The 22,495-nt window shown below is 46.5% G+C and overlaps 1 protein-coding gene and 1 long non-coding RNA gene across 2 annotated transcripts in view; one reads left to right on the plus strand and one right to left on the minus strand.

Annotated features, from left to right (window-relative positions):
• LOC144485544 (uncharacterized) overlaps nucleotides 1-22,495 on the plus strand; it is a 46,158-nt gene that overhangs the window by 18,151 nt on the left and 5,512 nt on the right. Inside the window, 3 exon segments of the mRNA XM_078203677.1 lie at nucleotides 6,145-6,768; nucleotides 18,257-18,643; nucleotides 18,645-19,073. Coding sequence (XP_078059803.1) covers nucleotides 6,145-6,768; nucleotides 18,257-18,643; nucleotides 18,645-19,073 — 1,440 coding nt within the window.
• On the minus strand, nucleotides 11,261-14,548 carry LOC144485557 (uncharacterized). The gene is made up of 2 exons (XR_013496174.1): nucleotides 14,451-14,548; nucleotides 11,261-12,395 (listed from the first exon to the last, which is right to left on the minus strand). It is a non-coding gene; the product is annotated as an uncharacterized LOC144485557 (long non-coding RNA).

The raw sequence follows: 22,495 nt of genomic DNA on the forward strand, positions 1-22,495 counted from the left end.
TTCCACCCCATAGTATAAATCTTTTCTGATTCTCTTTACCCTTAGCTCTGACAAAGGGTCATCCAGACTGGAAACATTGGCTCCATTCTGATTCTGTCCCCACAGAAGCTGTCAGACCTGTTGAGCTTTTCCAACATTGTCTGGTTTAGCTCCGCCCACTGACTGCGCATGCGCCCTGCTCCCCGCGGAACAAAGATGGCGACCGCGGCACAGGGCCTGATCCCGGATAAAATCCCCGCAGCTGCAAACCCGAGACCCGTAGGGTCTGATTCCGACCTTGCGGCCTACAGCGGGTGTTTGTGAAGCCTCCGCTCCCTCCCCACCCCGGCTCTGCACCGCCCTCCGCCCCATCGACTCTCACCGCTGGAAAAACAGTCTCCCGCACTCGCAGGGCTCCGAGTAAAGTGACACTGCGCCTGCGCATTGGGCGCCTGTGGCGTAAATAGGGCACTTTCACACCCGCAGCGAATGCTGGGTGATAACTGGGTGATAGCTGGGTGATAACGACGGACTTCCTACAGAAACTCGGCACACATGGAGCAGTTGAGCCAGGAGCGCTCCTCGTCACAATGGATGTCTCAGCACTCTACACCAGCATCCCCCATGACGATGGCATTGCTGCAACGGCCTCAGTGCTCAGCGCCAACAACTGCCAGTTTCCAGATGCAATTTTACATCTCATCCGCTTCATCCTGGACCACAATATCTTCACCTTCAACAACCAGTTCTTCATCCAGACACACGGAACAGCCATGGGGACCAAATTTGCACCTCAATATGCCAACATCTTCATGCACAGGTTCGAACAAGACTTCTTCACCGCACGGGACCTTCAACCGGTGCTATACACTAGATACATCGATGACATTTTCTTCCTTTGGACTCATGGTGAACAATCACTGAAACAACTCTATGATGACATCAACAAGTTCCATCCCACCATCAGGCTCACCATAGACTACTCTCCGGAATCGGTTGCATTCTTGGACACGCGCATCTCCATTAAGGACGGTCACCTCAGCACCTCACTGTACCGCAAGCCCACGGATAACCTCACGATGCTCCACTTCTCCAGCTTCCACCCTAAACACGTTAAAGAAGCCATCCCCTACGGACAAGCCCTCCGTATACACAGGATCTGCTCGGATGAGGAGGATCGCAACAGACACCTCCAGACGCTGAAAGATGCCCTCATAAGAACAGGATATGGCGCTAGACTCATTGATCAACAGTTCCAACGCGCCACAGCGAAAAACCGCACCGACCTCCTCAGAAGACAAACACGGGACACAGTGGACAGAGTACCCTTCGTTGTCCAGTACTTCCCCGGAGCGGAGAAGCTACGGCATCTCCTCCGGAGCCTTCAACATGTCATTGATGAAGACGAACATCTCGCCAAGGCCATCCCCACACCCCCACTTCTTGCCTTCAAACAACCGCACAACCTCAAACAGACCATTGTCCGCAGCAAACTACCCAGCCTTCAGGAGAACAGTGACCAAGACACCACACAACCCTGCCACAGCAACCTCTGCAAGACGTGCCGGATCATCGACACAGATGCCATCATCTCACGTGAGAACACCATCCACCAGGTACACGGTACATACTCTTGCAACTCGGCCAACGTTGTCTACCTGATACGCTGCAAGAAAGGATGTCCCGAGGCATGGTACATTGGGGAAACTATGCAGACGCTGCGACAACGGATGAATGAACACCGCTCGACAATCACCAGGCAAGACTGTTCTCTTCCTGTTGGGGAGCACTTCAGCGGTCACGGGCATTCGGCCTCTGATATTCGGGTAAGCGTTCTCCAAGGCGGCCTTCGCGACACACGACAGCGCAGAGTCGCGGAGCAGAAACTGATAGCCAGGTTCCGCACACACAAGGACGGCCTCAACCGGGATATTGGGTTTATGTCACACTATTTCACATAAATATTTCTGCTTTTTTCCTCCTGAGTCTTTATCATGCGATCCTAGAATCAGAATTTATGTCACACTATTTGTAACTCCCACAGTTGCGTGGACCTGCAGAGTTTCACTGGCTGTCTTGTCTGGAGACAATACACATCTTTTTAGCCTGTCTTGATGCTCTCTCCACTCCCATTGTTTTGTTTCTTAAAGACTGGATTAGTTGTAAGTATTCGCATTCCAACCATTATTCATGTAAATTGAGTCTGTGTCTTATAAGTTCTGTTTGTGAACAGAATTCCCACTCACCTGAAGAAGGGGCTCAGAGCCTCGAAAGCTTGTGTGGCTTTTGCTACCAAATAAACCTGTTGGACTTTAACCTGGTGTTGTTAAACTTCTTACTGTGATAACTGCACCATTGAATTCTCAAACAGTTAATACAAAATAAAATTGTTAACATTTGAGATAACAAAATATTGTGAATTGGTGATTTGCTGTGCTCTATTTCTGGAAGATCTGCTGTGGATCACACAGAGGTATCAAAGTTTTTACACCGTTTCCCCTCTCACTCATTGAGTCATAGAGGTTTACAGCATGGAAACAGGCCCTTCGGTCCAACTTATCCATGCCGCCCTTTTTTTAAACCCCTAAACTAATCCCAATTGCCCGCATTTGGCCCAGATCCCTCTATACCCATCGTACCCATGTAACTAAATGCTTTTTAAAAGACAAAATTGTACCCACCTCTACGACTACCTCTGGCAGCTTGTTCCACACACTCACCACCCTGTGTGTGAAAAAAATGCCCCTCTGGACACTTTTGTATCTCTCCCCTCTCACCTTAAACCTAAGCTCTCTAGTTTTAGACTCCCCTACCTTTGGGAAAAGATATTGATTATCGAGCTGATCTGCGCCCTTGATTATTTTATAGACCTCTATAAGATCACCCCTCAGCCTCCTACACTCCAGAGAAAAAAGTCCCAGTCTATCCAGCCTCTCCTTATAACTCAATCCATCAAGTCCCGGTAGCATCCTAGTAAATCTTTTCTGCACTCTTTCTAGTTTAATAATATCCTTTCTATAATAGGGTGACTAGAATTGCACACAGTATTCCAAGTGTGGCCTTACCAATGTCTTGTACAACTTCAACAGGACGTTCCAACTCCTGTATCCAAACTCCTCTGTTGATGGTGCTGATTCTGGCTGGGTTCAATCGCACAGTCACTGGTTCCTCTCTCTGTCCCCGATACTGAATATTCACTCTTCTATATAATGATACAACACAAATAGAAACCATTTGGCCCATTATGTCTGTGTTGGCTCTCTGGAAGATCTATCCAATTAATTCCACCCCTGCTGGCAGAGTCAGAACAATGCATATCTGCTGCAGTAATCTGCGACCTTAATGGAAAAAGTTTTCCAGTCGGATAGTTCTCAGACACAATTGCCCCTGTGGAAAGATTGATTATCCAATTCATTGAGCAGATATAAAGTGCCCATTAAGCACACAAAGTGCCTGCCAGAGATTAATTATATATTTCTGCAGACCCCCATATACTGTAGTGATATTATCCTAAAGGGACAAGGGAGTATTCCAGTGTGTTAAGAGTAATTGATTGATGGAATTACAAAGAAAAAGAATTCATGTCCTGAATCTTCAGAATTATTACTTGGCTGGGATGTTTCAGTATGAAAGAATCCCACATATTAGTCAGGCAAAGAGATCATGTCCAATGGACCTGTTAACTACAAATCACTGTTAGATTGCACTGGGGTTTATGTGATCTGGTTTATGAACAAGGTCCGTATCAGACTGGAGCTGTGTCTTTGATTCTCCACAACAGTTGTCATATCCTCACTAAATATCCACCACAACCACAACAGTTAGCCCAGAAATCTGAATTTCTTGTGATCACAGCCTTCAAACTGTTACTGATACAATCACCAAATATTCTGAAAGCTCCTTTGGTTGTAATTCCCTCACAGAAAACCTACCCCTTTGGGGGAGAAAACATGGCTTCTCCACAGCAGAAAGGAAACCACTCCTCACCACTCCAAACTGAAAGATTGGGGATGTTGCTGGTAAGTGTCCAGGACAAATTGCTATTTGTGAGGTGAAGGTAGATCAGCAGCAAGAGTTAGTGAAGGGAGTGATGGTAATAACCAGGCAAACTGAATCACCAGGAAAGCTGCTCTAGAGGAGATTCCATGGGATCCACTCAAAACACAATCGTTGGGACTTGTACGACAGACTCCAGGTAAATGTCTTTTAAAAACTTATCAGGACGCTGACCCAAATGTGACTGTGGGCAAAGAGGGTGGGCACCATAGAAAAAACTTCCCCTCATCACTCACAGCAAGTAAGGACTCACTCATCTGACATAGAGTTTTTAAAAAATCACAAGCATGGTTTGAATTTGACTTTAGTCACACCTTAGAAAGGTAGTATAAGATCAAAGCAAGGCATATTTCTTGTTTTTTGACTCCTCAATATTATACAAGATGATCATACTATCAGCAGCTGAGGATGCATCAGAATGTCCATCAGCACCTGAAGCTGTGCCTCATCTGTATCTAAACTAATCAGATCCTGCAAAATGCATTGTCCTAATGAACACATCCCATATTATTGATCTTCCCTGGGAAACACTGCAGCTTGATTATACCGGCTCACTCTCCACACTAAAAGGAGGAGACTGGTATATCCTGCTAATTACAGGTATATTTAGCTGGTGGGTTGAAGCTTTCCCTGTTTGTAAAAATGATGCAGACACTACAGCTAAAATCCTGTGGGAACAGATCTTTACCAGATGAGGTTTCCTGAAATGGATGGAGAGTGATAATGGTTCCTCAGCAGAAATAATGTAAAAGTTCTGTAGTCTTTGGAAAAGAAAAAATCCAGAAAAATATATATATTTTTAAAAGTTGATGAATTTCATATTTATCCAGAAGTAAAGCCCAGTCAAGATAGGATGGTTATTATTGTCAGAAGCAAAACCTGACTCGCAGAATGAACATTGTTCAGTCCAACTGGGTGGCCCTGTGGCACAGTGGTTAACACTGCTGGCTCATAGTGTCAAGGACTCAGGTTCGATCCACAGCTTTTGTCACTGTCTTTGTGGAGTCTGCACGTTCTCCCCATGTCTGTGTGGGTTTCCTCTGGATGCTCTGGTTTCCTCCCACAGTCCAAAAGACATACTGGTCAGGTACATTGGCCATACTAAATTCTCCCTCAGTGTACCCGAACAAGCGCCAGAGTGTGGTGACTAGGGGATTTTCACAGTATCTTTATTGCAGTGTTAAGGCTACTTGTGACACTAATAAATAAACTTCAAACTTTTTTTAAAAACAGCAGTAATGACAGCAGAAGCCAACCTCTGCAGTCACTTGTGAACTCACTGGTGTCTAACCAGGTTCATAGAAATCCGACAGTACAGAAAGAGACCATTCGGCCCATCGAGTCTACACCGACCACAATCCCACCCAGGCCCACCCCCATATCCCTACATATTTACCCGCTAATCCCTCTAACCTACCTATCTCAAGACACTAAGGGGCAATTTTAGCATGGCCCATCAACCTAACCCGCACATCTTTGGACTGTGGGAGGAAACCGGAGGAAACCGACGCAAACACGAGGAGAATGTGCAGACTCCACACAGACAGCGACCCAAGCCGGGAATCGAACCCAGGTACCTGGAGCTATGAAGCAGCAGTGCTAACCACTGTGCTACCGTGCCACCCAGGTTGGATGACTGAATGAAGCCTATCCCACACCCAAAGCTGATAAAAACTACTCCCCTCTGTGGACTAATTGGTGTCTCAACAGGTTGGAAGAAAGGGAAAGTCCTTTTGCATCCATGGATCAGGTGAATGATATCTCCCTCATGTGAATGAGTTGGTGATGCGCATTTCATGTCTGCTTTTAAAGGTTTTCACACATTGGGAACATGTAAACACTCCTTTCAGTGTGAGCAAGGTAAGGGTCAATGAGACACGGTGACTGAGCAAATCCCTTCCAGCACAAATGTTCGGGTTTGGAATGCACTGCCCAGATTGGGTGGAAGCAAGTTCAACTGAGGCACTCAGGAGGGACTTAGACTGTTATCAGAAAAGGAAGAATGTGCAGGGTTTGATTTGATTTGATTTATTGTCACATGTATTCATAGACAGTGAAAAGTATTGTTTCTTGCGTGCTGTGAAGGAAGGGATTCAGTCAGTTGTGCAGCTTGCGGACGCACCAGCGAGTTCACACTGGGGAGAGGCCGTTCACCTGCTCTCAGTGTGGGAAGGGATTCAGAGCTTCATCCAGCCTGCGGACACAACAGCGAGTTCACACTGGGGAGAGACCATTCACCGGCTCTCAGTGTGGGAAGGGATTCACTCGGTCATCTAGCCTGCGGATACACCAGCGAGTTCACACTGGGGAGAGACCATTCACCTGCTCTCAGTGTGGGAAGGGATTCACTCGGTCCTCCCACCTGTGGAGACACCAGCGAGTTCACACTGGGGAGAGGCCGTTCACCTGCTCTCAGTGTGGGAAGGGATTCACTCGGTCCTCCCACCTGTGGAGACACCAGCGAGTTCACACCGGGGAGAGGCCCTTCAGTTGCTCTCAGTGTGGGGAGGGATTCAGAGCTTCATCCAGCCTGCGGACACACCAGCGAGTTCACACTGGAGAGAGACCATTCACCTGCTCTCAGTGTGGAAAGGGATTCACTCGGTCATCTAGCCTGCGGATACACCAGCGAGTTCACACTGGGGAGAGACCATTCACCTGCTCTCAGTGTGGGAAGGGATTCACTCAGTCATCGCACCTGCGGAGGCACCAGCAAGTTCACACTGGGGAGAGGCCATTCACCTACTCTGTGTGGGAAGCGGTTCTGTCCTGTGGACAGACTACTCAGGAAATGGAATAGGTTGTTCAGCCCTTCAAGTCTGCTCTGTTATTCAATTAGACCCTGGTTGATCCATTAGTCCATCTGATCTTGAACAAATACCTGAATTGTTAACTCAAGCTGGTTACAGCAATTATTAACAGCAGCAGAAACACACCATAGCTATCAGAATGCACATGGGTCAGTGCAGGATGTGATTACCTGTTCAATAACTGGGGAATCTGCCTCCAGAAGACTTGTGAACTCGCTGGTGTCTCATTAGGTTTTGTGACTGAGTGAATCTGTTCCCACATATGGAGCAGGTGAACGGCCTCTCCCCGGTGTGAACTCGCTGGTGTATCAGGAGATCAGATGAGTTAGTGAATCCCTTCCCACACACGGAGCAGGTGAAAGGCCTTTCCCCAGTGTGAGCACGCTTGTGTTTCAGCAGGTGAGATGAACTGCTGAATCCCTTCATACACACAGAGCAGGTGAATGGCCGCTCCCCAGTGTGAAGTCGCTGATGAGTGCGAAGGTTGAACATTCGACTAAAACTCTTCCCACACACGGTGCAGATGAACAGACTCTTCCCAGTGTGGCTGCGCTGATGTGCTTCCAGCTGGGATGGAGAACTGAATTCCTTCCCACAGTCCCCACATTCCCATGGGTTCTCTATGGTGTAGATGTCCTCGTGTTTCTCCAGGTTGGATGATTTAATGTGTGTATATTTCAAATATCCTGTAAAAGGAGTTTAGAAACATCATCACTGTCAGTACGGGATCGAAATTCAGAACAGACATTTCTACTTTCTGTGGAACATAGTTTCCTCACTTGATCCTGTAAAGCAGTAAATCCTCATCCTGAACACTTTCCCACCTCCCTGTCCTGCAACCAACTCCCACATTGAACAACCATCTCATATTTCAATGATTGTCCCGTGTTTGAGTCCAGTGTGCCAGGCTGCATGGCGTATGGGTACTGTTTCACCCATAAGATGGATCTGTGCAGCACCCTCTTCCAACTGTTCTGGCTGCCAACCAGCCCATGCCCACCCTCGCAGTTCCAGCAGCACCGCACACAATACTGCTCACCTGCTCTAACAGACTCATGAAGGATGTCCTTTCATTTTCTCTGAGAGAGTTGGTCAGCCTGGCAAACCCAGTGTGAAATATCTTCACAAATCTTTTCTCCCACTCTCTATTCTGGCTGGGTTCAGTTCTTTTGTACAGAGTCAAAATAAAATCAATCAATTATTTTCTCTCCTGGTCACTGCAGGGAGCTGCAGCTTTTTACTGGGGGTGTTGGGGCCTCCAGCGGGTGTTTGTGAATCCTCCCCGCCCACCTCCCAGGGTTTCCTTCCTTCCCAGAGATCAGAGTCCTCATTGATTTGAGGACAAAGTGTAACCTCTTATTTATTGTCCCCCTCCCCCATCCTCTGATGTGAACCATCCTCCAGTGGCTGAGCCAGGATGGGGCCGTTAACCTGGGCCTGTTCACGGGAGGGAGGGAGGGAAGGAGAAGCCCCGCAGCTGCAAACCAGGGAGCTGACAATGATTCTGAAGGGTTTGCGGATCCACAAAGTGTTTCCAAATCCTCGCAGCCACCGCCTAACGCTGACTCCGCTTCTCCGGGACAAAGGACTCTCGCTCCCGAGGCGAACAAAGGAATTGCGCATGCTCCACATTCAAACCGAGTGTCCGGCCTCATCAGCCGGAGCGGACTGCGCATGTGCCAGATCACAATGCCCCGGGGAGGGTGATTGACTGCAGCTCTGGACCAATAGGAGGAGGGGGGCGGGTCTGAAGGACCGCGGGGGGCTGGTCCTCCGACCAATCAACATGAAAGAGGGGCTCCGACTGAAGCATTGCGGGCAATGGCGACGGCGAATACTTCTTACCTCGGATCCGTAATTTGTAATCGGAAAATCGCCGACCGGTAGGTACGATGGAACCGGCGAGTGGACGGGAAGGCTTCGTAAACAGATTGTGCGGATCTGTAAACTGCCCCCAAAATTCTCCGGTTACCCCATTTGCATCGAGCGGGTCAAAGATCCCTGAGATCGGCCCACGCATTAACGACCTCCATCTTTATTGGGGGCAATATGCGGCAGTGCGCATGGGTGATCGCCATCTTTGTAGGGGGCAATATTGTCAATGAGTGGGAGGGGCTTGTTCTCCATTGTTCAGAATACCGGAACACCAAACCCAGGGACCACTTACACTGAGACATCAAATCCAGGGACCACTTACACCGAGATACCAAATCCATGAGATCATTTACACTGAGACACCAAATTTAAGCAATAATAAAAGGACATCTAAGCAAGCAGCCAATGCCACAATAAAATAAAGCTGCTTACAAACTGCGGAGAACATGTTTTTAAAAAATACATTTCTTAAAGGCACATTAGCGTCACTTTCTTGGAAACATAAAAGGTGCAATCTTCCCCAACAAAAATTCTATTTGTCAAAAGAGTCTGACGAGTTTGACTGCAATCTTCCCAAACAGGGGGTTGGAGTTTAAGAGCCGTGGGGTTATGCTGCAACTGTACAGGACCTTGGTGAGACCACATTTGGAATATTGTGTGCAGTTCTGGTCACCTCACTATAAGAAGGATGTGGAAGCGCTGGAAAGAGTGCAGAGGAGATTTACCAGGATGCTGCCTGGTTTGGAGGGTAGGTCTTATGAGGAAAGGTTGAGGGAGCTAGGGCTGTTCTCTCTGGAGCGGAGGAGGCTGAGGGGAGACTTAATAGAGGTTTATAAAATGATGAAGGGGATCGATAGAGTGAATGTTCAAAGACTATTTCCTCAGGTGGATGGAGCTATTACAAGGTGGCATAACTATAGGGTTCATGGTGGGAGATACAGGAAGGATATCAGAGGTAGGTTCTTTACGTAGAGAGTGGTTAGGGTGTGGAATGGACTGCCTGCAGTGATAGTGGAGTCAGACACTTTAGGAACATTTAAGCGGTTATTGGATAGGCACATGGAGCACACCAGGATGATAGGGAGTGGGATAGCTTGATCTTGGTTTCAGATAAAGCTCGGCACAACATCGTGGGCCGAAGGGCCTGTTCTGTGCTGTACTGTTCTATGTTCTATTGGGAGATTTGTGGGGGGTGTAGAGCTTTTGCATGCCAGGGAAGCCATCAAAATCAACAATGACAATTGAAAAGATCAGAACATTTCAAAGGCTCTCACATGCAGTACGTGTGATGGAGTTTTAATAAACAAGATTCCAAAAGGGTTAATTGATCCAGAAAATAACAGATTTCTTCTGCAATATTGTTCTACAATGGGTGGTTCACAGGAACTCCAGATGTGTGTAAAGTGAAACATTACAGTTCAATTTGTCACACCCACAAGTGGAACACTCAAACAGAACAAGCTTGCGGTTTCTTTTCTTCTCCTGTCTGAGAGAAGAAGCAAAAACCGTGCTAAATATTAATCTCTGAGTTCGATATCCAGGTCAAAGCTTCTGGTGTAAGATTTCTTATGAGTTTCGGGGCAGCCAGTGGCGAAGTAGTATTGAACAAGTAATCCAGAAACCCAAAGTCATGTTCTGGGGATCTGGGTTCGAATCCCACCATGGCAGCTGGTGGAATTTGAATTCAATAACAAAAAAATCCGGAAATAAACTTTTAATGAAACCATTGCCGATTGTCATAAAAAACTCATGTCCTTTAGGGAAGGAAATCTGCACCCTTTCCTGGTATGTTCCACATGTGACTCCAGATCCATAGCAATGTGGGTCTTTAAATGGTCCAGCAAGCCATTCAGTTCAAGGGCAATTAGGGTTGAGCAATGAGTATGGACAGAGTAAATAGTCAGAAACTGTTCCCACTCAAGAGAGCACCAAGAAGTAGGGCACAGATTCAAAGTATTTAGCAAAGGAGTAAGAGTGATGTGAGTAAAAATGTTTCACTCAGAGGTTGGTTGGAGTCTGGAACAAATTCACTGAGAAGGTCGTGGAGGCAGGTTCTATCGAGGTATTGAAAAGAAAATTAGATTGCTATCCGAAAAGAAAGAATGTGCAATGTTACGGGAATAAGGCAGGGAAGTAGGACTGGGTACAATGCCCTTTCAGAGACCCAGGACAGACTCAATGGGCTGAATGATGTCCTTCTGCGCTGTGAGGATTCTGTGTTTCTGTCAGCACAGACCCCACATCATCAGCATTGGAACTGAAACTCCCATCATTACATCAACACCAGAACCACGATGGAATTTCAGAAAACTGGGAAATCTTCCGAAAGGCAACTGATCCCAACAGGTGGGTTTCACCAAGCACCCAATGTCTTCAATAGATTGATAGGATTGATGAAAGTTCAGAGTTTAATCCGGGAAAAGATGAATCAGAGAACAGAAATAATCTTGAGCAAGAAAAGGCCCAAATAATGGCACTGTCAAAAACAGGAGATCAATCATTCTCCTCTTATTATTGGAGAAATCCAAAACACTGTGTTTGAATCAAAGCTGATTTAATCAACATTTACAAACAACATCACTGCACACACCAGCTTTCATGCTTATTAATATCAGCAGCAACAAACTCCAACTGTCAGAATGAACATGGTTCAGTCCTGGATGTGATTAACAGCAGATTCTAAATCCAATCCCTTCAGTTACTTGTGAACTCGCTGGTGCCTCAGCAGTGTGGATGAACGACTGAATCTCTTTCCACACACCGAGCAAGGAAATGGCCTCTCCCCGGTGTGAACTCGCTGGTGTGTCAGCAGGGTGGACGACTGAGTGAATCCCTTCCCACACACTGAGCAGGTGAACGGCCTCTCCCCAGTGTGACTCCTTTGGTGATTAAGTAGGTTGGACATCCAAGTGAAGCCTTTCCTACAGAAAAAGCAGGTGAAGGGCCTCTCCCTGGTGTGAGTGAGTTGGTGCATCAGCAGATCCATCTGGCTTTTAAAGTACTTCTCACAGTCAGGACATTTAAACAGTCTCTTATCAGTATGAACAAGTTGGTGTGTCAGTAGGTCGAATGAACGGGTAAATCCCTTCCCACACACGGAGCAGGGGAACAGTCTCTCCCCAGTGTGAGTGTGTTTATGGTTCAACAGATCATTTTTCCTTTTATAGTTTTTCTCACAGTCAGAACATTGGAAAGGTCTCTCCTCACTGTGGATTCGATGGTGTGACAGGAGGTGGGATGAGTTTGTGAAGTCTTTCCCACAGACGGAGCAGGTGAATGGTCTCTCCCCAGTGTGAACACGCCGGTGTCTTAGAAGGTGGGATGATTTAGTGAATCCTTTCTGACACACAGAGCAAGTGAATGGCCTCTCCCCAGTGTGACTGTGGTGATGAATATGTAACTCAGATGGGTAATCAAATCCCTTCCCACAATCTCCACATTTCCACGGTTTCTCCCCAGTGGGACAGCACTTGTGCTTTGACAGGTTTGTTGAGCGACTGAAACCTCATCCACACACAGAACATGTAAACACCTTCTCCCCATTGTGAACGGTGCTTTTTGATTCCATGTTCAGAAGTCGATGATGTTCAGGCCCTGATGAATTGAGTGACTGTCAGATCCTGATGTGATGTTTGATCTGAGTTTCCCACCTACAAATCATCCTCTTCTAATATGCTGTAAAATTAATTCAAAAAGGAGAAAAAAACAGTGATAAACACAAAGGTAGGTTGTGAAATTGAGCTGAATGAATCCGGTAATTTGTGGAGCCGGCACAAGGAAAAGTGACCACAAAAGCTGCTGGATTGTGATTAAAAACTCAAATGGTTTGCTAATGTCCTTCAATGCAGGAAACCTGCCACCCAGTCCAGATCGACACAAGAATTCAACCTTAATGGGAGGAGAAAGATAGAGACGGGTCCCCCATGCAAGGCTTCTAGAAAAAGTGAGAGGACATGGGATCCAAGGGGCTGCTGCCCTGTGGATCCAGAACTGGCTTGCCCAAAGGAGGCAGAGAGTGGGTATAGATGGGTCTTTTTCTAAATGGAGGTCGGTCACCAGTGGTGTGCCCCAGGGATCTGTTCTGGGACCCTTGCTGTTTGTCATTTTCATAAATGACCTGGATGAGGAAGCGGAGGGATGGGTTGGTAAGTTTGCCGACGACACGAAGGTTGGTGGGGTGGTGGATAGTCTGAAGGGATGTCAGAAGTTACAGAGGGACATAGATAGGATGCAGGACTGGACGGAGAAGTGGCAGATGGACTTCAACCCAGATAAATGCGTAGTGGTCCATTTTGGTAGGACAAATGGGATGAAGGAGCACAATATAAAGGGAAAGACCCTTAGTACGGTAGAGGATCAGAAGGACCTTGGGGTCCGGGTCTATAGGACTCTGAAATCGGCCCCGCAGGTGGAGGAGGTGGTTAAGAAGGCGAATGGTGTGCTGGCCTTTATCAATCGAGGGATTGAGTTTAGGAGTCCGGGGATAATGATGCAGCTATATAAGACCCTCGTCAGACCCCACTTGGAGTACTGTGCTCAGTTCTGGTCGCCTCACTATAGGAAGGATGTGGAAAAGATTGAAAGGGTGCAGAGGAGATTTACAAGGATGTTGCCTGGATTGAGTGGTATGCCTCATGAGGATAGGCTGAGGGAGCTCGGTCTTTTCTCCTTGGAGAGACGAAGGATGAGAGGAGACCTAATAGAGGCATATAAGATGTTGAGAGGCATAGATCGGGTGGACTCTCAGAGGTTTTTTCCCAGGGTGGAAATGTCTGCCACGAGAGGACACAGGTTTAAGGTGCTGGGGGGTCGGTACAGGGGAGATGTTAGGGGTAAGTCTTTCACACAGAGGGTGGTGAGCGAGTGGAATCGGCTGCCGTCAGTGGTGGTGGAGGCGAACTCAATAGGGTCTTTTAAGAGACTCCTGGATGAGTACATGGAGCTTAATAGGATGGAGGGTTATAGGTAGGTCTAGAAGGTAGGGATGTGTTCGGCACAACTTGTGGGCCGAAGGGCCTGTTTGTGCTGTAGTTTTTCTATGTTCTATGAAACAGGGAGGGAATGAACGGTAAGGACTTTATACATCTACAACTGGACAAGAACTTTGACAGAACCTGCCAAAGCACAACCTTCACCAACTCAAAGGACGCAGGAAAACTATCACCTCCAAATGTCGCTTTCAATCTCAAAACAACTTGTAATCCTGAGGTAACCTGTAACCTCCTGCATTTAAGGGGCAATTTAGCCTGGTCAATCGACCTAACCTGCACATCTTTGGGGTGTGGGAGGAAACCGGAGCACCTAAAGGAAACTCATGCAGTCACAAGGAGAACATGCAAACTCCACACAGTCACCCAAAGCTGGAATCGAACCCGGGTCCCTGGTGCTGTGAAACAGCAGTGTTGACCACTGTGCCACCCTGTGCCACTGTACTATGTTGCGCAGAAATAAGTTTTAGGATTCTGGCCGAGTGATTGTGAAGGCAGAGCAGTATACTACCAAGTCAGAATAGTGTGTGATTTTGAAGAGTAAATGCAGATAGTGAGGTTTCCACGGACAAACTGCCCTTATCCATGTTGGAGAAGAGGTGTGTAGTTTTGGAAGCTGCTGTCAAAGGAGGTTTAGCCAATTGCTGGTAATTCTAGTAATGTCCATGTTCCAGTTATTAATTTGAAATTTTTCTAAATGTAAATTTAATGAAAATCCCTGACAGAACTACTTTTTCCTTACTTGAAACACAGCTTTAAATGGTCCGTTTGTTTCTAGATTCAGTTCCATGAGCAATGCCTTCAACTAAACACAATCAAAACACTGCAACTGCTGGAAATCTGAAATGAAAAGAGAAAACGTTGTAAATACTCATCAGGTTAGACAGCATCTATGGAGACAGAAACAGAATTAATGTTTGCAGTCACTGATGCTCCTCTAATAAAACACATACCAATAGCTGCTGTTTAATGGGGCCGTGGATCCCACAATCCCCTGTGCCCCAGAAACAGCTCTATCCATCACACACATTTCCCATTATGACACTTCTGTGTCAAGAGGGCGAGCTGTTTAAAAGTCGTCAAGTTCCATTTTTGCGTGTTGATGTTCATTAAAGATACGGATCGATTTCCCCCTCATTATGTATCAATTTCAGATACTTTGGTCGAGAATTTCCATTCCCCTACTTCCTGGTGGATAATGAATGCCTTGAGTACTTAGAATCATAGAATCCTACAATGCAGAAAGAGGCCATTTGGCCCATCGAGTCTGCACCAACCACAATCCCACCCAGGCCCTATCCACATATCCCTACATATTTACCCACTAACCTATGCATCCCGGGACACTAAGGGGCAATTTAGAATGGCCCATCAACCTAGCCCGCACATCTTTGGACTGTGGGAGGAAACCGGAGCACCCGGAGGAAACCCAGGCAGACACAGGGAGAATGTGCAAACTTCACACAGACAGCGACCCGAGCCGGGATTCGAACCCAGGTCCCTGGAGTGCTAACCACTGTGCTACCGTGCCGCCCCCTAATTTGATTCCTAATTTATTGACTGCACCCCTATCCCTAATTTTCACATCGCAGCTAAAAAAGCTCACTGTTCACAAATGAGGAGTTTCGATGGCGTGCGCTTTACCCACCATTCCTCGCGGTGGGGAATGTCCCCTATCCACAGCACGGGGGGGGGGGAGTTGTGCATGCGCAGTGAAGCAGTGTTTGACGCATGCGTAGCGTGGATGCTGGCAATGGGGAGAGACATTCCTCTGTCTCATCAGCAACCGGTAAGGATGCGGATACATGGAGGGAGGATTGGAACCAGCAGATGGACGGAGAGGGTTTCTAAATATCTGGTGAAGATCTCAAACCTCTAATAGTAATCCGCAGGTCCCGTGTTTGCAGCTTTGGGTCTTTTTCCCGGAACGAGGCTCAGGTTAACAGCCGCCATCTTGATTCAGCAAGGAGCGGAGCGCATGCGCTGGTGTCTTGGTGACGCAACAGTGAGTGGGTGGGGCTTCAGCGTTTTCTGCTCCCAACCGGGTCCCAGTGACCGGAATGCAGAGCAAACTGAGCAACAGGTTTTCAACAGCTTCACCCACTCCCAGGCTGCAGCTAATGTTTGCAGCCCAGAGGAATCCATGGGCCATGTATATACTCCAGAAGTTGTTTATTCCTGTTTGGCGCAAGAGTGGTAAGGGAATTGTGGCCAAGCCATGGCTTACAAGGGAAATTAGAGATAGTATCAGATTCAAGGAAGAAGCATTCAAATCGGCAAGAAAAAGCAATAGGCCCGAGGATTGGGAGCAGTTTAAAATTCAGCAAAGGAGGACCAAGGGATTGATTAAGAAGGGAAAAATGGAGTATGAAAGTAAGCGAGCAGGGAACATAAAAACTGACTGTAAAAGTTTCTATAGATATGTAAAGAGAAGAAGATTGACAAAGACAAATGTTAGAAATGGGAGAATTCATAACGGGGAATAAAGAAATGGCTGAGGGATTAAATTGGTACTTTGCTTCAGTTTTCACAAAGGAAGACGTGAATAATGTACCAGAAGTGCTGAGAGAAACATGTTTTAGTCAGGGGCTGAAGGAAATCAGCATCAGTTGAGAAGTTTTTGGGGAAATTGATGGGATTGAAGGTGGATAAATCTCCAGGTCCAGATAAGCTTCATCCCAGAGTACTTAAGGAAGTGGTCCTGGAAATAGTAGATACATTGGTGGTTATTTTCCCAAATTCTTTGGAATCGGTAATAGTTCCAAGAGATTGGAGGGTAGCTAATGTAAACCCACTATTCAAAAAGGGAGGGAGAGAGAAAACAGGGAACTATAGACCAGTGAGCCTAACATTGGTACTGGGGAAGTTGCTGGTGTCTCTTATCAAGGATTTCACAACTCGGCATTTGGAAGACAGTGGTATAATCAGATAAAGACAGCATGGATTTACAAAAGGGAAATCATGCTTGACGAATCTATTGGAATTTTGTAAGGATGTAAGTAGTAGAGTTGACCGAGGAGAACCAGTGGATGTGGTTTATTTAGACTTTCAGAAGGCTTTCGACAAGGTCTCACATAACAGACTGCTATGTAAAGTTAAAGCACGTAGGATTGCTGGTAATGTCTTGAGATGGATAGAAAGCTGGTTCGCATATAAGAAGCAAAGAGCTGACATAAATGAGTCTTTTCCATGGTGCCGGTGTCCTTGTGTCTCTCTCGGTTAAACAACCTGTTCAAGCCTTGTCCACACAAAGACCTTGTGTATTGTTTCTCAGTGAGGGAATCAAAGTTTATGGGGCAAGGTGGAAAAGTGGAGCTGGGGATTATATCAGATCAGCCATGATCTTATTGAATGAGATCAAACAGTGTCATCACTGATCAGTCAAGAGGTGTTGCGGACCAGGCCCAATTTAAGATCATTAATCAGACTCACAATGTGGCCCACTTATGCTGACTAGAAGATCCATATATCCCGACTCGGGGTCTGGTTCACTCCAGGCAAAAGCAACTTTCCAGGAAGTCTTGCTACAGCTGTACAAGGGCTTGTTAAGAACACACCTTGAGTATTCTGTACAGTTTTGGACTTCTTCCTTCAGGAAAGATATACTGGCATTGGAAGCAGTTCATAGAAAGTTCACAAGGCTGATTCCTGGGGTGAAGGGTTGTCTTATGAGGAAATGCAGAGCATGTTGAATCTTAACTCAGTGGAGTTTAAAAGAAAAAGTAGTGACATTATTGAAACAAATAGGATTTTGAGGGGGTTTGGCAGGGAGCTGCTAGGTGGATGTTTTCTCTCATGAGGAAATCTACAACAGTTTAAATAGATGGAGATGAGGAGGAGTTTCTTCTCTCAGAGGGTTGTTAGTCTTTGGAATTCTGTTCCACAGAGAGCAGCGAAGGCTGGCTCATTGAATGTATTCAAGGCTGAGTTGGACAGATTTTTGACCAACAGGAGAGTCAAGAGGAATGGGTAACTGGCAGGAAAGTGCAGTTAAAGCCAGATCAGGTCAGCCATGGTCTCACTGAATTGCAGAGCAAGCTTGATGGAGTAAATGGCCTCCTTTTTACTCCCATTTCTTATGATCTCTGACTCCAGGACAGCAAACAATGAGCATGGATCTGGGAGCGTGTATATTAGGTACAGCAGAGTGAGAATGGAGGGAGTGTGTGTGGAATGGAGATTTACAGATTTTGGGGAATGAGAGAGGAAAGAATGTTCCATGGAAACTCGAATTGTCTGTTCTGAATGTCTATCCTGTACTGATACTAATGATCTTTGTAAACTCCTTCTCCAGAATATTAGAAGGCGAGGATTTGCCTCAACTCAAGATCTGACAGAATCTGCAATTCACTTGACCTGAATATCATCGGACATTGAATCTAAAAGCAGAAATATTGGTTGTTCTGTCTGCTTCAAACTTCAATGTGATTGGAAAAGCACCGAGATGTACACACACCCAAGTGAGAGTGTTCCGGTGCACTGACTGGAGAAAGCTTTAACTCGCTATACAGCTCCACAAACACATTAGACCGTTCACAGCGTGCAGAGACTGTACAGGTGTTCTGTGTGTGGACGAGGCTTCAACTGACCATCCAACCTGGAGAGACACAAGGACACCAGCGCCATGGAAAAACCATGGAAATGTGGGGACTGTGGGAAGAGATTCCAATCCCCGTCTGCACTCGAGAAACATCGACGCAGCCACACTGGGGAGCGCCCATTCACCTGCTCCAAATGTGGGAAGGGATTCACTCACTCATCGGCCCTCCTGACACATCAGCGAGTTCACACTGGGGAAAGGCCGTTCATCTGCTTTGTGTGTGGAAAGCGATTCTGTGATTCATCGGCCTTATTGGCACACCAGCATGTTCACACTGGGGAGAGGCCATTCACCTGCTCTCAGTGTGGGAAGGGATTCACTCGGTTGTCTAACCTGCAGACACCAGCGAATTCACTCTGGGGAGAGACCGTTCACCTGCTCTGACTGTGGGAAAGGATTCAGTGATTCATCCAACCTGCTTACGCACCAGCGAATTCACACGGGGGAGAAGCCGTTCACCTGTTCTGACTGTGGGAAAGGATTCACTAATTCCTATAACCTGCTGAGACACCAGCGGATTCATACTGGCGAGAGGCCATTAACCTGCCCTGCTTGTGGGAAGGGATTCATTAATTCCTACAACTTGCTGATACACCAGCGAGTTCACACTGGAGAGAGGCCATTCCCCTGCTCTGTGTGTGGGAAGGGATTCACTCAGTCATCCAACTTGCTGACACACCAACGAGTTCACTCTGGAGAGAGGCCGTTCACATGCACTGAGTGTGGGAAGGGATTCACTCAGTTATCCCAGCTAATAACACACCAGCGAGTTCACACCGGGGAGAGACCATTCGCCTGCTCTGTGTGTGGGAAGCAATTCACCCAGTCATCTAGCCTGCTAATGCACCAGCGAGTTCATAAGTTGGATTCTGTTGTTATTGCTGCTGTTAATCACATCCAGGACTGAACCATGTTCATTCTGACAGTTGGTGAAGTGGGAGGGTTGGAGGGTTTCTTTCTGCTGGACTGGCCGATCTCACAACTTTGCTTCCAGTGGGCTGATGCTCTTTGAGCCTGGGAGAGCACATTTCCACTGAAATGATTCACAAAAACTGACAAATTCATTAATTTTATCCTGGATAGTAAATAATGCTTTTCTTACCACTACAGCTAGATCCAAACTAAATATGTTTGTCTCAGTTCCATTGAATCTGTACCCAGTGCATCCATGTCCTAAATGGAGATCACTAATTTGGCAGAGTTCCCAGTGTTGTGTAACCCTGGTTTTAAACAAGTTGAACATAATCTTCCTGCTTTTCAATTCTATCCCTCTGGAATGGAACCCTATCTATGGGCCCGACACTTTAGGAAAGATGTGAAGTTCTGAGAGAGGGTGCAGAGGGGATTTACGGGAAGGAAACCAGGAATGAGGGACTTCAGTTAGTTGGAGAGGCTGGAGTAGCTGAAATTATTCTCTTTAGATCACACAGTAATTGGGACAGGCCATTTGGCCTATTGAGTCCAGGCCAACTTTGTAGAAAAAACATTCAGTCCCATTGCCCTGTTCTAGTGCCATAATCTGCAGATTTATTCCCCTCAAGCGTCCATCCAATTTCCTTTTGGTATCGTTCAGTCTCTGCTTCCACCCCCTCATATTCAGCGAGTTTCAGTTCATTATCAGGGTCTGTGATAAAATGTTCTTCCTTACATCCCCTCTGCATCTCTTCGCCAAACCTTAAATCTGTGCCACCTCATCCTTGTACAACCAGCCAATGGCAACAGCTTTTCTTTCTCTGTCTGATCTAAACCTGTCATAAATTTCTACACCTCTATCGAATCTATCAAACCAAGAGAAATGTTTGTCTCTTCCAAATTTCAGACCTGGACATGACTGTGATGGATTTTGTAAATTTATTTTGTCGTGTATTGGAAAAGAAGTTGCAGGCAGTAACTCAAACTAGATCTCACATCAAAATCTGACTGAGTCACTGTTCAACAGGACCTGGATATTGAGTTCCAGGTCATTACCACTCACTGTGTAAATGTTTTTCCTCCAACCTCCTCTGTAGATCTTGCTCAAAATCTTAAAACTGTGTCCGAAGCTGATGAGAACAGCTTTTCTTTATCTATCTTCTAAAATCTGTTATAAATGTGTACACCTTCATCAAATCTCCCCTCAATCTACTTTGTTCCAAGGAGAACAACCCCAGTTTCTCCAGCCTAACATTGTTGTTAAAACCCCTCATCCCTGGTATTATTCTGGTAAATCTCCTCTGCACCTTCTCAAGGGCCCTCACTTCCTAAAGTGTGGTGATCAGAAATGGACTCACGACTCAAGTTGGGGTCTAACTGGTCCCAGAGGAAACCAATGCAGACAGGAGCATAACATACAAACTCCACACAGTCACCAAAGGCCAGAATTGAACTGGCAGTGTGAGGCAGCAGTGCTAACCACTGTGCCAAAAGCAGGAGGTCATTTGATCCATTGTGCTTATGCCAGCTATCCGATTAATCCCATCGCTCTGCAATTTTCTTAGCGTTTACCCATTTGAAGCCCCCTCCCTTTATCTGCAGTGACAAAGTTTAATAATAAAACCCCAGTCTAAATAACATGTATCTGACTGACAAATGTTGAAGTGTTTGTTTGGAGCCACAAGTTTCAAGTTTCCATTTGAGCTTCGGGAACCTTTCTGCCCGTCTTGCTTCTTGTGTCAATGACAGCCGGGCGACAGAGCTGAGGGCTGAATTTAGCTGAGAATAACAGGGCCTGAGTCCCAGTTGGGAACCTGGGTGTCACACTAAGAGTGAGGCAAAAGGTGCTGGGGAACTGACTGGAAAAGGCCTTTAACTAATTGGGGCATGGGAGGGGTGACTGGGACATGGTGATATGACCCCCAGGGTTCAGTGTCCCTGTGTCCAAAGCAAGGGACCATGGGAACAGATTACAGAGGAGCTGAAGAGAAACATTGTTCACACCTTTTTACCCTTGGCTTTGATCTGAAATAATTTTGTGTTTTTAACCATGTTCTGCTTCATGAATAAACTCTCAGGAATAACATTTTATTTAGCTGGGCTTTTCATGACTAAGTTTATGTATTTTAGAGAAAGCGGGTGAAAGGGGTTGGCAGGCTCATTCTCACCTTCGAAGGTAATTGGTAAAGAGGGCGAGGAGGGAGATGAGATTGTATTTTTTTGAGGCACCAAACACACACAGCTCGGTGTATGGAACCAGTAGAAATGGCAGAGGTGCTCAATGAGTATTTTGCCTCGGTTTTCACAGAGGAGAAGGACCTGGGTGGATGTACTGTGGGCTTGCGGTGGACTGAAAGGATTGAGTATGTGGACTTTAAGAAAGAGGTTGTGCTGGAATCTTTGAATGCCATCAAGATAGATAAGTCGCCGGATCCGGATGGGATGGACCCCAGGTTACTGTGGGAGGCGAGGGAAGAGATTGCAGAGTCCCTGACGATTTTTGCGTCGTCGATGGAGACGGGAGAGGTGCCGGAGGATTGGAGGATTGCGGATGTGGTTCCTATTTTCAAGAAGGGGAATAGGGATAGCCCAGGAAATTACCGACCGGTGAGTCTAACCTCAGTGGTTGGTAAACTGATGGAGAAGATCCTGAGGGACAGGATATATGAGCATTTAGAGAGGTTTAGTATGCTCAAGAATACTCAGCATGGCTTTGTCAAGGGCAGATCATGCCTTACGAGCTGGTGGAGTTCTTCGAAAATGTGACTAAACACATTGACGAAGGGAAGGCGGTAGATGTGGTTTATATAGATATTAGCAAGGCGTTCGATAAGGTCCCCCATGCAAGGCTTCTAGAAAAAGTGAGAGGGCATGGGATCCAAGGGGCAGCTGCCCAGTGGATCCAGAAATTGCTTGCCCAAAGGAGGCAGAGAGTGGGTATAGATGGGTCTTTTTCTAAATGGAGGTCGGTCACCAGTGGTGTGCCCCAGGGATCTGTTCTGGGACCCTTGCTGTTTGTCATTTTCATAAATGACCTGGATGAGGAAGCGGAGGGATGGGTTGGTAAGTTTGCCGACAACACGAAGGTTGGTGGGGTTGTGGATAGTCTGGAGGGATGTCAGAAGTTACAGAGGGACATAGATAGGATGCAAGACTGGGCGGACAAGTGGCAGATGGACTTCAACCCAGATAAATGCGTAGTGGTCCATTTTGGCAGGTCAAATGGGATGCAGTAGTACAATATAAAGGGAAAGACTCTTAGTACTGTAGAGGAT

The sequence above is a fragment of the Mustelus asterias genome, unplaced genomic scaffold (assembly GCF_964213995.1).
Source record: "Mustelus asterias unplaced genomic scaffold, sMusAst1.hap1.1 HAP1_SCAFFOLD_198, whole genome shotgun sequence".
In the NCBI taxonomy this organism is placed as follows: Eukaryota; Metazoa; Chordata; class Chondrichthyes; order Carcharhiniformes; family Triakidae; genus Mustelus; species Mustelus asterias.